The 14,642-nt window shown below is 44.8% G+C and overlaps 1 protein-coding gene across 2 annotated transcripts in view; it reads left to right on the top strand.

The window, feature by feature from the left end:
- The window catches only part of ITPRID2 (ITPR interacting domain containing 2), a 146,029-nt gene that overhangs the window by 92,510 nt on the left and 38,877 nt on the right, over positions 1-14,642 (top strand). For both annotated transcript variants that reach the window (XM_068245416.1, XM_068245417.1), the window contains exon 9: positions 10,360-10,432. In XM_068245416.1, the coding sequence (XP_068101517.1) occupies positions 10,360-10,432 (73 nt within the window). The remainder of the gene's footprint in view (positions 1-10,359; positions 10,433-14,642) is intronic.

Below are 14,642 nucleotides of genomic sequence, written 5' to 3'. Positions count from 1 at the left end.
GCCTTCCCCATTTGCGCACTACATGCAATGCAGGTGGCAGCAGCTACGCATTGTACTTTTGTTGCTTTGTGTTTCTCTCCGATGCATTGCAGATCCCATTCATCTATAGTGAATAGATTTGAACTGCGTTTGCACAAAATTGCGCTCAACCATGTGTTGCGTTACCACACTGAAACGTAGCCCATGGTTTGAAACATCAGACCGTGCTGTCTATGTACTTTCGATGTCCTTGTGTATTGCATACACAGTGTGTTGCTAAAAATGTGATCAGCAACTTACAAGTAGGGAAGGGTCCTAAAGCCAGTTATGAATATTTACAGTCCCTAAAAATGTTGGCAAATATTTGCGTATTTTTTTTTCCCCCTATTTCACTGGAAATCACTGAGCGATTTTGGATCTTCTTACTATCGTAGGAAAAAGGGCCACCCATGCATTGATTGCCATGCATCTAATATTGGACTAAATAAGGATTAGGTGGACTTTGGTGCTGTACAGTCAACCATCCATGGTTCTCTGGGAGTGAGCTTCCCCATCCGATGAAGCAGTACACCTGCCATGCCAATATCGCTGGACCTGCCTGTGTTATTGTTGGCCTAACAACAGTGGCTGTTGCTTCTCTGACTCTATGTACAATTTTATCTTTAATTCATCTTGTCATATTTTTGTTGGGGAACATTTATATTTACCTTTATGTATAGTTTTATAGTATGTGAATCCCTGAATTTTTGTGAAATTTATGTATTGATCAGTACTGCACAGATGTATTAGCCAATTTTTATGATACAGATAAGCTGATACATCTCATAGGGTTCCATCTTTGCATTTGTAATGTTTTACACTTTTTTTCTTTTTTTTTTTTTGTACTAGTATTTGGGTGTAAAATTCATACTTTCACTTTTTTTCACAAGTGCTATCTGATTTTTGCACTAATATTGTGTTATATCAATTTTTTGTAGCATTTGCATGTTGCTATAGAATTCCTATTTAACATATTTATTTAAAAATGTTTATTATTTATAGTTTTATATATTGGTCTAGATACCTAGTGGTTGCAGGGATTGTCTTGATGATTTCGAACATTGTTCTTTGTATGATTTGAATATGAATAAAGTATGACTATATTAATCAAAGGCTTATTTAGCAGGCTTTTTTTTTTTTTTTGGCCTTGGTTGGTCCTTATCTTTGCCATCTGTGATCAGCTTGTGCACATGCTTAATAGATTTTGACCTTATGGCCTGGAACCCACTGAAAACCGCAAACGCAAAACGCAACCGCTAGCGTTTTGTCTGAGCGGTTTGCAAGCGGATTCATGCGCGTTTTTGGTCGTGTTTTGCAACATTGTATTTTTTTCCCCAGCGGGTGCCTAGCGTTTTGCGTTTTTATCCTGATTGGTCCTGTGAATTATTTTTCATTTTGTTACAGTGTGCTGAACCGCAAAACGCTAGCAAAACCGCTCAGTTTAGGTTTTGCTGAGCGTTTCTGCTAGCGTTTCAATACTTTACATTGAAGCGCTAACGCTCCCAAAATGCTGCAGGTCCTGCGTTTGCGTTTCTGGGAAACGCAAACGCTCCTGTGGAAGTTGCCCCATCCATTAACATTAGCCCAGCGTTTTGGCAAACTGCTAGCGTATCGCAGTGCTGCCAAAAGCGCTCCTGTGGGTTCCAGCCCTAAAGGAGTACTTTTGGGGTGGTAGGGGGAAAAAGAGTTGAACCTACCCGGGGCTTCTAATGGTCCCCCGCAGACACCCTGTGTCTGCGCAGCCACTCACCGATGCTCCGGTTCACAAGTCGGAAAACCACTGCGTTTCCACGGCCGCATCCTCGCTACAGCTGAAGTCACCAGGAGTGCATTGCACAGGCCCAGTACGGTCTGCACCTGCGCAGTATGCTCTTGGTGATGTCAGTGGGAGAGAGGACACGGCCGATGCAGGCGCAGTGGTTTTCCGACTTTAAGGTCAGAAATTGCAAAAGTGAACCGGAGGCGGGGCTCGGAGCATCGGTGAGTGGCTGTGCGGGCACAGGAGTTGGTGCTCTAGCTGTTGCCAAACTGTCATTCGACTGCATAAAATTTCAGAGGAAAGGCACTGGTGGCCAGGGCTGTGGAGTCGGTACCAAAATCATCTTATTCCGACTCCTCCGTTTATGAAACCATCGTCTCCGACTCCAGGTACCCAAAAATTACTCTGACTGATCAACTCCACAGCCCTCATGGCTGGGTGCATGAACTGCCCATCAAGTGTGCACAGTTCTGCTATCCGTGGAAAAGGGGCCTTGGTGTCTGGCTTATGCGGTGATCTGGGGCCCATCTAATCATTCTTGTATGTCTGAAAACCTTTGCATGTGTACATCTGGCTTATACGTTATTCAGTGGCGTAGCAATAGGGGATGCAGATGTTGTGACCGCGTCAGGGGCACTTGGCACAGAGGGGCCCCAGGGAGCCCTCCCTTAACTGCAGTATTAGCTCTCTATTGATCCTTTGATAATATTGACTTCTATAGTTGTGTTGAATAATAGTAATCATTAACAAACTGTTCCCCATCCCCTTCTTGCACCTCTGACACTGTGGTGTTCCTTGGCAGGTTTTGGTGCACCGTATCAATTGTTATGTATAGAGTGCTGGGGGGAGGGGGGGCAATGTAAAACTTGCACCAGGGCCCATAGGGCCTGATTCATCAAGCTGCACTGCTTAGCAGTGCAGCTTAATGTGAAGGAGCGCTGGTTTTGCCTGCCTTAAGGTGGCCACACACCGTGCAACTTTTAAAAAATATCTGTTCAGTTCAAGAATAGCAGTCAATTTTTCTGATCGATTGTAACCATTCAAAAATCTGACCAATGTACCACACACCTATGTTCAATTTTTCCCCAATCATGATTAAAATAATTGAAAACTCAGAAAAAAATTGATAGGAACTGTACATCAAGTAATTGACAATCCATCACACACCCTACAATTCTTGATAAAGTTGATTTGAAATTTCCATCAGGCCCAATCTCCAAAAATCGAAAAAAAAATGTAAACTTTTATCAGATTGATCGAAAATAGTGAAAAGCTCTCGATTTTTATGGGACAACCGATCAAAATTATCAAATTGGTGCAAAATTAGATTTTTTTCAATTGTGTGGTGTGTGTGTGTGCATTAGCACGTGCGATCTCCTGCAAAACACTCCCCCAGGACTTTACGCCGATCGGTGTTAGGCGGTCCTGGGGGAGCCACCGCGTTCACACCCATCGGCATGACGCAGTCTTAAAGAGGTTAAAGCGGATCCGAGATGAAAAACTAACTATAGCAAGTAACTTGTCTATATATCTCATCTAACGTTTAGATAGTTTACACAGCATATCTAGCTGCAAACAGCTTCACCAGTATATGATTATTTATTCCTGTGATACAATGAGAGCGGCCATGTTCTGTTTGTCACATTGTCACAGGCTGAGTGCTGTAGATTCTATCAGCTTGCTTGTATGTAAATTCAGTCCCCTCTCCTCCGCTCTCCTCCCCTCTGTCTCTGAAATAAATGGCTAGTAACCTCCTCCCGCCTAAACTGAGCTCCCATAAGCCCTTGCTACGGTGCCAAGGCTCTGTGAAAAGCTGTGGGCGAGGCTTGTTTAGTTTATAGGGAATTAGAGTATTAAAACAAAACAAAGTATTTTGCTTGAGGAATGCCCTATAAACTATATGACAGGAACACAATTATGCAATGCAGTGTTCTCCCCAGGCTCTTTTAGCCGGGTGCTCCACCCGGCTAGATTTGGTGACCACCCGGCTGTCATTGGCTCACCTCCTCGCCTCCTCCTATGCTGTAAGCAGAGTTGCCCTGCATTTTCATCTCAACCCACCCGGCTACTTTTTCATGCCACCCGGCCACTATTTCATGCCACCCGGCTGGAAAAAAATTCTGGGGAGAACACTGCAATGAGTAAAAGTTTATCTCGGATCCACTTTAACTGCAGGCAGTCCTGTGACGTATCGTTACCGTGATACTTCACTTGCAGTCGCTACTATGTTAATGTATATAGTTACAGCAAGCGCTGCTATGTAAGGCAGGCAAATCGGGCGCTCCTTCACATTTAAGCTGCGCTGCAAAGCTTTAATTTATCAGGCCTTTAGCTCCTTAGCTACACCACTGACTTCAGTGAAACTGGGATAAGCTGTAATCTGCATGGATGGAAAAGTCATAGGAATCCGGATCTTTGTGAGATGCATTCTATGTGTCAAGATATCAGATCTGGGGAGTTATTCCATCCACTAAACTGTGGGTATATCATGCCTGCATTCTTCAGCTGTGTTCCTCTGTGTTCAGCCTGCCTGGCTTCCCCCTCCCCTCCAGTCCAGATTCTTGCCTTGGTATGCAAATCTCTGGTGGAATCAACAAAAGGTGCTCTGTCGGCACAAATCTCAGGAAAGCTGCTAGTTTAGGAATCTGTAATGTGCAAGGCAATGTTATTCCACTGTGCACATGTGCATGCTTTTACGAGTTCAGGCATTGTGGCCACTGCCTGCAAGTAATAGAACATTATCTGAAATTATGCATTACACATGTTGTAAAATAGGGGACCCCCTGAGGATCGCTGCTGCGCTTTGCAGCCGCACAAGCGCTTTGTGCAGCGATCCCAGGAGCGATTGGTACAGTGATGGGCGTAAACTGTACAGCGCTTCTAATTTGTGGTTTTTCTGTGAGAATAAAATGTAATCAGTTTAGGACCACATGTGTAAGATTCTACACCACACATGTGGCTCCCCATTTCTGATGCTGCGTAGAATCTACGATGCTGGTTTCCCAGTAATCCCAAGCTTAACAATATTGTGCGGTCACTGATTCAGCACTGTCATGTGACAGCTGAGCTTCTTTCTATCATTAAAGGAATACTGTAGGGGGTCGGGAGAAAATAAGTTGAACTTACCTGGGGCTTCTAATGGTCCCCCGCAGACATCCTGTGCCCGCACAGCCGCTCACCGATGCTCCTGCCCCCCCTCCAGTTCACTTCTGGAATTTCAGGCTTTAAAGTCTGAAAACCACTGCGCCTGCGTTGCCGTGTCCTCGCTCCCGCTGATTCCACCAGGAGCGTACTGCACAGGTCCAGTATGGTCTGTGCCTGCGCAGTACCGCTCCTGGTGACAGCGGAGCGAGGACACGGCAACGCAGGCGCAGTGGTTTTCAGACTTTAAAGCCTGAAATTCCAGAAGTGAACCGGAGGATCGGTGAGTGGCTGCGCAGGCACAGGATGTCTGCGGGGGACTATTAGAAGCCCCAGGTAAGTTCAACTCCTTTTCCCTTGACACCCTCTAGCATTCCTTTAAGGAATCCATTTAATTGGCTTCTTACCAGGTGATCACTGTGAGCCAATCGCAGTGATAACAAACAAAGGAAGGAAAAAAAGGGCTCTGATCCTTAAAGGGCCAGATCCTGCAAGTCCTAATTGTGTGAATATGCTTACAAGGTGTCCTGATGTCCGTTATCTGGCCCGTAGCCACGCTCCTAACACTAAAGGACATAGGCGCTTCTCTAGCTGCAATGAGAGAATCGCCAGTGACCTCTTTTGCTAGGAGGCGGGGCTCCAAGTTAGGAGCAGGACATCGGAACACTCGCCAAGTATAAAAAAAAAAACAACCCAATCACTGCAAAATCGCTTTTGAAATGCAATTCAGAAGCGATTTTGCGTGCTTATATCTTTGGTATTGGAGCGCAGTCACTCCCAAAATGCTGCAGGAGCTGCGATTGCTATTTGCCCTAATCCTAATTACTCATATGGGCTTCCCTAAATTAACTTGCTTTGGCAAAGCACTTTTTGGCATTGCCGGTGATCCAAAAACACTGCCAAAAGCCTACAACTGGGCCCCAGCACGTAGGATATTTGAAAAGGTACACCTAGTACCTACTTTTTGTTTAATACAGTACTGTGAAAACATTTCTTAAACACCATTTACTTGAAGTTATATGATGTGCATAAAAAAGCACTGTGGTGACAGATAGCACACAATTTGCTTGTACAGCATGTCAAAAACTACCAAGAGAGTTGAACCGCATTAAGTCCGGGGAGTATAAAACATTTTGCCTGGATACTGATATTCCTAAGTGTACAAAGTTTGGGCTTGTTGTGATGCATGAAGTATGCAGGAATGAAAACAAATGGTTTAGGGCTACAAGGAGTATACACAACACCGGCCCGCACTTTCTGTTAATGCTGGATGTAATGCTATTTAAAACTTGTTTATAGTTGTGGAATTTTCCCATCTGCTGGTTGTAGAGGAAATGCTTATTGCAGGAAAACTGCTGCAGAAAGCCGAGATAAAGTCTATATCCTCTGGTGAATGCTGCTACCTTGTGGCCACGTGCTGTATCTACAGTGTAACCAGTACATTGTGTATTCCTTTTCTGTGCGGTAGTTACAGGGTTCAGTGACAAGTCCATGAATGAAGTCTGGAATCCATTTGAGACAACTATTGTTGATCTATACTAAAAAGAATGTTGTTTGATTGGGTTAGACTATTGGGGTTAAGCCAACAATGGATGATAATTGCTGAATCCCCTTCAGAAAACTGCATTGCAAGGCCGATCTATTGGAATATCAGTAAGGGCTGGAGCCCACAAGAGCGTTTTTTTTGAGCATTTTGGCAGCGCTGCGATACGCTAGCGTTTTGCCAAAACGCTCAGCTGATGTTAATGGATGGGGCAACTTCCACAGGAGCGTTTGCGTTTCCCAGAAACGCAAACGCAGGACCTGCAGCATTTTGGGAGCGTTAGCGCTTCAATGTAAAGTATTGAAACGCTAGCAGAAAGGCTCAGCAAAACCTAAACTGAGCGGTTTTGCTAGCGTTTTGCAGTTCAGCACACTGTAACAAAATGAAAAATAATTCACAGGACCAATCAGGATAAAAACGCAAAACGCAAAACGCTAGGCACCCGCTGGGGAAAAAAATACAATGTTGCAAAACACGACCAAAAACGCGCATGAATCCGCTTGCAAACCGCTCAGACAGAACGCTAGCGGTTGCGTTTTGCGTTTGCGGTTTTCAGTGGGTTCCAGGCCTAAGGGAGGTAAAATATAAAGAAAAAAATCAAGAGCCTACTATGGTGTAGTATTTTTAACCAGTTAGGAATAAAGTTGTAATGTAGGGTATACTCACAAGTGTGGGTTACCAACAGGCAACCACTTTTAGACAGCGGGGGAACTTAGACCCATCCCCTATGGGGATGTTAAGCTGTCGCTCTCTGTTGTAGATAGGGAAAATGGGGATGGACCCCTCCACCGTAGGTGGACTTAATGTTATGACGACGAAAAAGAGGTGTCAATCAGGGTAAAACAATATTAAAATAAATAAAAATAGGGGAAGTAGTACTCACCTCCCCATAGAAGATTCAACACGAGATTAGCCTCCATAAGGCGCCACACATGCTTAGATCTTAAAATAACTGCTCCTGTTTTTATTGCCTGATGAACAGTGTTGCCAACTCATACCTTTTAATTACTGACCCATATGAATTATACATGTTTTGTGGCTAGGTAGATGCAGTTAAGGCACTGATTATGTTTAAGTAGCTCCAGAACCTGTATAACTTAGATGTGTCAGTATTTAAAGGAATTAATTGCCAACACTGCTGATGAAGCAGGTGAGTCCCACGAAACATGTTGCAAAGCATATTTTGAAGTACACAATTAAAGATTTTTCATGCTAATCTCTTGTTCAAACTTCTATGGGGAGGTGAGTACTACTTCCCCTATTTTTATTTTAATATTATTTTACCCTGATTGGTGCCTTTGTTTCATCGTCATCAGTAAGGGAGGGATCATGCTTGCATCTGCAGGAAACAATTGAAATGGATAAGCACTATCTAATGATAATAAATACCCTGAAAATGATAAATACTGTATTTTTGGACTATAAGACTCACTTTTTCTCCCGCAAAAGTGGAGAAAAAGTCACTGTGTCTTATAGTCCAAATGCAGGGAGTTCCTGACTTGTGAACGCCTGCTAATACCAACCTCCCACCCTTCGCAATGTCAGGGACTCCCTGTACTGTGCCCATGCAGAGAAGGACACGGGGACACAAAAGGGCTTAGAGGACACATGGGGGACACAGGAGGACACAAGGGATACAGAAGAGGACACGAGGTATAAGAGGGCATAATCCACAAGATGCCCCTTCGCCATGGATGGTCCAGGTTTAGTATATATATTTTTCCCCCCCGGTTTTTGTGCTCTAAACCTAGGTGCATCTTATAGTCTGAAAAATTCGGTAACACCAGCAGGTGCAGAAGACCTCAAACCCAATGAAACCACCTCAAAACAGGCTATAGAACCGCACCAAACTGGATAAAGTATAATCTCTTTATTTTATCAAATCCATAATAAAAACACTAAAACAGGAAGATAATAAACAGTGGACAAGTGGTAATATCGATCAAATCTTGCACATGATGGGGTATATTGAAATGCAATCACCTTATGAAATACTCACCCTGGTATATAGAAGAATATATGGGAGGGTGCTGCATCCTCCTCCACAACAATAAAGTGCAGGAATTAGAGTGGAGCTGCTGTTTTTTTTTTTTTTTTTTTATAAAGTCTTGTGTATAACCATGATTATGGGGTTCAACAAATAAAACGATTGATTACAGATAGTCATTTGAACGACTGTGTTGATGTCTAAAGAAGGCCATACATTGGCAGATGGGGCAGAAGATTCATTCATTAGGTAGATCACTCTCTGAGGCCCAGTGCACACCGAGCGGTTTTTGGAGCGATACGCCGGCCGCATCCGCCTGGAAAAATGCTTGGCTAATGTATTGCAATGGGATGGTGCACACCGGCGGTTTGAGGTTTTTGCCAAGCCGCAAACGCGCCTCCTGCTGCGCGTTTGCGGTTTGCTTAAAAACCTCAAACCGCCGGTGTGCACCACACATTGAAATACAATAGCCAAGCGTTTTCACTGGCTGATGCGGCTGGTGGATCGCATACAAAATCCGCTTGGTGTGCACCCGGCCAAATATCTGCTTTCTGCTCCCAAAAACGCTAGCGTTTTGACGATCTGCTAGCGGTTTTGGTGTGCACTGGGCCTGAGAAGGATCTACTTCTGCCACACACAAGCAGATTTCCAATAGATTTCATCATGAGCCACCCTCGGCTCCCCAAGACCCCCCCCCTTTCCACCCCTCACCCCCCTGCAGTGTGTATCAGCAATCAGAATGACAAGTGAATTACAGCGTGTAAAAGCACAGTGATATGCAGTGCTGTTTCATGGGCCAGTTGTACTTGGTATTGCAGTACAGCTTGTTTCCTGTTCTTTTTGGATTTAGCGGGTCAGTCAAGTGTAACCAAAAGACAAGCAAAGTAGGATGAACAGTTGCTAGACTACATTTCTCAGTATCGCTCTATTACTGTAGATGTGTCTATAGGAAAAGGTGGGACTTTCTATTTAGGAATTGGGCTGTCGAGCAAGTGTAAGGCCTCAGCCCTGCAAATGGGAACCTAGGTGGCGTGATCTTTTAGCCTGTATGGATTTTTTTTAACTTGAAAGGTTCCGTCCTATAGGTAATATTAATTGCTGCGTGCCTTTGTACAAGTCAGAGAGTGCTTAAGGTTAACCAAGTTTATTTCCTTCTCTGCTTCACTTGTGATTTTTATGTCATGTTTGAATGTCCTTCTGTTTACATTTCTATATACTCAAACACTAGTTATTGGAGTACAGAACACGTTCCCATGGCTGACTTTACACACAAGATGGGGAAGGATTGGTCAGCTCTTATCTTAAAAACCACACATGACCAACCAGCTATTAATTACTTTGCATTGACATAAAATAGTTTAAAAAAAAAAAAAATCCTAGCAGTGTGTGGTTTTCAGACAGGTGCTCTGCTGGCCGTAGATCAGAATATTTTGTCTACTTGCTGTCCATTATTTCAGCAACATACAGCGCTATTACTGCTTGTGTCTCTGTTTACCTCTGGACCCGCCGCAGCTGCCAAGCTATTGTGCGACCGCTGTTTGCTGTACAGGAAGCTGCTGTGTGATTCATATTTTCAGTAACTGCTTTTTACAGCGGTACTTCTTTGTATAAAACATGTCACCAGTCACTTCCTTTGTGCTTTTGGAAGCTATTGTTCAACTGTATTTATTTACTTTTGAACATCATAATAGATCTTATGCAGAGTTGAATATTTTTTTTTTCCGCTCCACTATGTGGGTAGTTCAAAGTTTGAGGTTTTGCTAGACTCATTTCTCGCTAGGAAGAGGCTCTTTTTGCACACTGCTGATTCTTTTATCTCGGCAGCCACATTCTGCTTAATATAGTAACAATATGCTGAAATATACGTATTGCTGTGTGCGCTGGTTATATCATTCTGACTATTGTCTTTAGTTGCAGAGCACTGAGGAGGAACCTCCCCAAGTACCACCCACAAGCCAGTTGGCTTCGGACAAGAAAAGCAAAGGTAAGTGTTTGTTTGTTTTTTGTTATCACAGCTGCATGCCTGCACAATTATTTTCTTAAAGAGACTCTGTAACATCAAAAAGATCCCCTGAGGGGTACTCACCTCGGGTGGGGGAAGCCTCCGGATCCTAATGAGGCTTCCCACGCCGTCCTCTGCCCCACGGGGGTCTCGCTGCAGCCCTCCGAACAGCCGGCGACAGACCTGACTGTCAGTTCAATATTTACCTTTGCTGGCTCCAGCGGGGGCGCTGTGGCTGCTTTCGGCTCCGAACTACACGGAAATACCCGATCTCAGTCGGGTCTGCTCTACTGCGCAGGCGCCGGAAACTTGCGCCTGCGCAGTAGAGCGGACCCGACGGCGATCGGGTATTTCCGCCTACTTCGGAGCCGACAGCCGTCAGAGCGCCTGCGCAGAAGCCGGGAAGGTAAATATTGACGTCATCATTCACGGAGGGCTGCAGCAAGACCCCCGTGGGACAGAGGATGGCGTGGGAAGCCTCATTAGGATCCGGAGGCTTCCCCCACCCGAGGTGAGTACCCCCGTTACAGATCCTCTTTAAAGTTGAGGTGTGCATGAGTGTAAACAGTCCATGGGTCCAGTGGTGTAGAAATGGGGGATGCAATGGTTGCAACAGTAGTCCTTGAACCAGTGGGGTTCACTAGGGGCCCTCCTTCAACCACAGTATTATCTCGTCAATGGTGTTCTACTGGTAATGATCACTTCTATATAAGCTTTAATTAGACAAGACACATAAAACATTTATATCACGCTTTTTTCCTGGTGGACTCAAAGAGCTTCAGGGCTGCTGCCACTTAGGGGACCCTCCACGGGTGACCAGGTTATTATTTAGTATTTAAATAGCACTAACATCTTCCGCAGCGATTTACAGAGTATATATTGTCTTTTCACTAACTGTCCCTCAGAGAAGCTCACAATCTAATCCCTACCATAGTCATATGTCAATGTGTGTATCGAGTAGTGTATGTATTGTAGTCTAGGGCCAATTTAGGGAGGAAGCCAATTGACTTACCTGTATGTTTTTGGGGTGTGGGAGGAAACCAGAGTGCAAGGAGGAAACCCACACAGGCACATGGAGAATATACAAACTCCATGCAGATAGTGCCCTGGCTGAGATTCTAACTGGGGACCCAGCACTGCAAGGAGAAAGTGCTAAACACTACGCCACCATGCTGCCCAGGATCATTAGGAAGCCGTCTCCAAGGATTCCGGTTTTTAATACCGGCTTGAGCAAGATTCAGACCCTCGTAAGGCTCAAATCCTACATCAAAGGCAACAGCCTTACCAGCAATTGTTAACATATTGTGGATGTCTTTGGCAGGAATGCGGGGGGGGGGGGGGGGGATGTAAAACGTGCACTAGGGCCCAAAGCTCCTTAACCCACACCACTGCATGGGTCACTATTCGCACAGGGAATAAATGTTGTATGAAGCTCATTATAAAGATTTATACATACCTGGGGCTTCCTCCAGCCCCATCCTTCTCCTGCGTAGCCTGGCTCCGACTGACGGCAGTGGCGGGACCCACTCAGAGCTGCGGGAAGCAGCGGACAGTGGTGTGGGAGTGATCTAAAGGGATGGGGCTGGAGGAAGCCCCAGGTATGTATAAATCTTTTTATTGCAGTGAGCTCTGGTACATTTTAAAGGGAACCTGAAGCGAGAGGTACATGAAGGCTGACATATTTATTTCCTTTTTTTACCGGTTGGCTGGGAGTCTTGGTGATCTTTGGCTTTAATAGTGTCTTAATCACACCTGAAACAAACATGTGGAAAATCTTGATCTGCATGCTTGTTCCAGGTCTATAGTTAAAAATATTAGAGGCAGATGATCAGCAGGACAGCCAGGCAACTGTTATTATTTAAAAGGAAATAAATATTGCTGCTTCCATATTCTGCTTACTACAGGTTCATTTTAATTACACAAGTCAAAGCAAAATATCACTATGGGCTCGGACAATTAGGGTTTATCTCAGCATTTATTGTCGATCTACAGACATGGTCGCCAACAGTAGAAAAAGCACAGAGTTTCCTCCGGTGCCCTGGCAACAAATGAACTCTCACGTGTCAAGCTGTTCTACCACTCAATAAGAATGAAACAAAACTTTTTTTTTTTTTTCTTGGTGTGCTGATCATTCACTTGAGTTGTATGGAAAGCATCACACACTTTGTACCATCCATTAGTTGGGAATGGTTACTGGAAGAGTAAAAAGTCTGTCATTTCCTGTAGCTGCACACAGAAGCCACCTGGGCCCTTGTTCATCCACTTTTTCTCTTTTAGGAAATCTAAAGTGACAGTGGCTGGATGGTGTAATGGTTAAGGGCTCTGCCTCTGACGCAGGAGACCTGGGTTCGAATCTCGGCTCTGCCTGTTCAGTAAGCCAGCACCTATTCAGTAGGAGACCTTAGGCGAGTCTCCCTAACACTGCTACTGCCTATAGAGGGCGTCCTAGTGGCTGCAGCTCTGGCGCTTTGAGTCCGCCAGGAGAAAAGCGCTATATAAATGTTATTTGTCTTGTCTTTTGTCTAAAGTTAAAAAAAAAATTGCCCATTTACTTACCTGGGGCCTTTTCTAGCCCCCTGAAGTGTTCCTGGTCCCTCCCCGTCATCCTGCACACCGCCATTCCTCCGGTGTCTCCCTCCAGCGCTGGATGCGTGGCCCCTTGCCGCGCACCTCCTCCAATGTGCTCCTGTAGCTGGGAGCGCCCTGCGCTTGCACAGTAAGCAAAAATGGCTACCGCGCATGCACAGAATGCTCCCGGTGTGGGAGCGCAATAGAGGATGCACGCTGCTAGCGCCGCACATGCACAGTGGCCGGCCAATGTGTCAGTTGGTCACATTTCAGAGGGGGGGCAGCAGGGGAACGGCTGAGTGCGGAGTCACGGCAAGGGAGCAGGAGGACTCCAGTAGGCTGGAAGAAGCGCCAGATAAGTAAATGGGCACATTTTTTTCACCTTCGGTTCACATTAAAGACAACCCAAGGCGGGGTTCTCACAACGAAATCCCCATACAGAGGCTGGCTCTGCCTATAGAGCCCAGCCTCTGTTGCTAATCAGATCCCCCCCTAAATACCCCCTGTGCTCAGCCAGACCCCATAAATTACAGCCGCGCTGTGCAGCTATGTTTACCTTTCTAACATCAGTCTCGGCGCTCCCCCCCACCTCCTCCTGCAGAGCTCAGTCCCCGCCCGCGTCCCTTCCCTCCAATCAGCGGGGAGGGAAGGGACGCGGGCGGGACCGGAGCAATGCAGGAGGCAGGGGAGAGCGGAGACTGTTGTTCTAAAGGTAAACACAGCTGCTGCTGACACACTGCTTGTCGGCAGCGCGGCTGTCATTTATGGGGTATTGCCAAGCGTAGGGGGGATTTCGGGGAGATCTGCTTAGCAACAGAGGCTGGGCTCTATAGGCAGACCCAGCCTCTGTATGTAAATGTCGTTGTGAGAACCCCGCCTCCTGTTCTCTTTAAGTTTTCTCCTAGAAGATAATTCTTTATAGGGTATACTTTTCAGCATGTTGAAAATTACTACAAAGCAGGTAAAAAAAGAACTGTCAAAATTATTCTCATCGTTTATCAATAAAATGCCTTTTAGGTTACAAGGTATGCAATTTACTTTTCTCCTAGGAGATAATTTTTCATCTTCGATTTAAAATAACTTTCCAGCACTTTTCAACAAAAAAATTACCAAAAAGTAGGTGAAAAAGTACTATCAAAATTATTTTGAGTATGTTCTTGGTGGCTTAAAAAGCATTTTATTGACAGGTTTAAAATTATCATCTAGGAGAAAACTCAGGTGAAAAAGTGAATTGCATATGGGCCAACGTTTGAAAATCTCACCTAGGAGAAAACTTTGGAGAAGTTAATTAAATCAGGGCCCATTTGTCAGTTAAGATAGATAGATAGATAGATAGATAGATACTGTAGATAGATACTGTAGATAGATACTGTAGATAGATACTGTAGATAGATACTGTAGATAGATACTGTAGATAGGTAGATAGATACTGTAGATAGATACTGTAGATAGATAGATACTGTAGATAGATAGATACTGTAGATAGATAGATACTGTAGATAGATAGATAGATAGATAGAGCCTGATTCACAAAGCGGTGCAAACTGTTTGCACGCCAGTGAAATGCCCTTTATCACTAAACTCCGTTTAGGCGTGATAAGAAGAAACTTGCGTGAAATTCACG

The sequence above is a fragment of the Hyperolius riggenbachi genome, chromosome 7, assembly GCF_040937935.1.
Source record: "Hyperolius riggenbachi isolate aHypRig1 chromosome 7, aHypRig1.pri, whole genome shotgun sequence".
Taxonomy (NCBI): Eukaryota; Metazoa; Chordata; class Amphibia; order Anura; family Hyperoliidae; genus Hyperolius; species Hyperolius riggenbachi.
The sequence above is the reverse complement of the archived record's forward strand: the minus strand, read 5'-3'. Positions and strand labels throughout refer to the sequence as shown.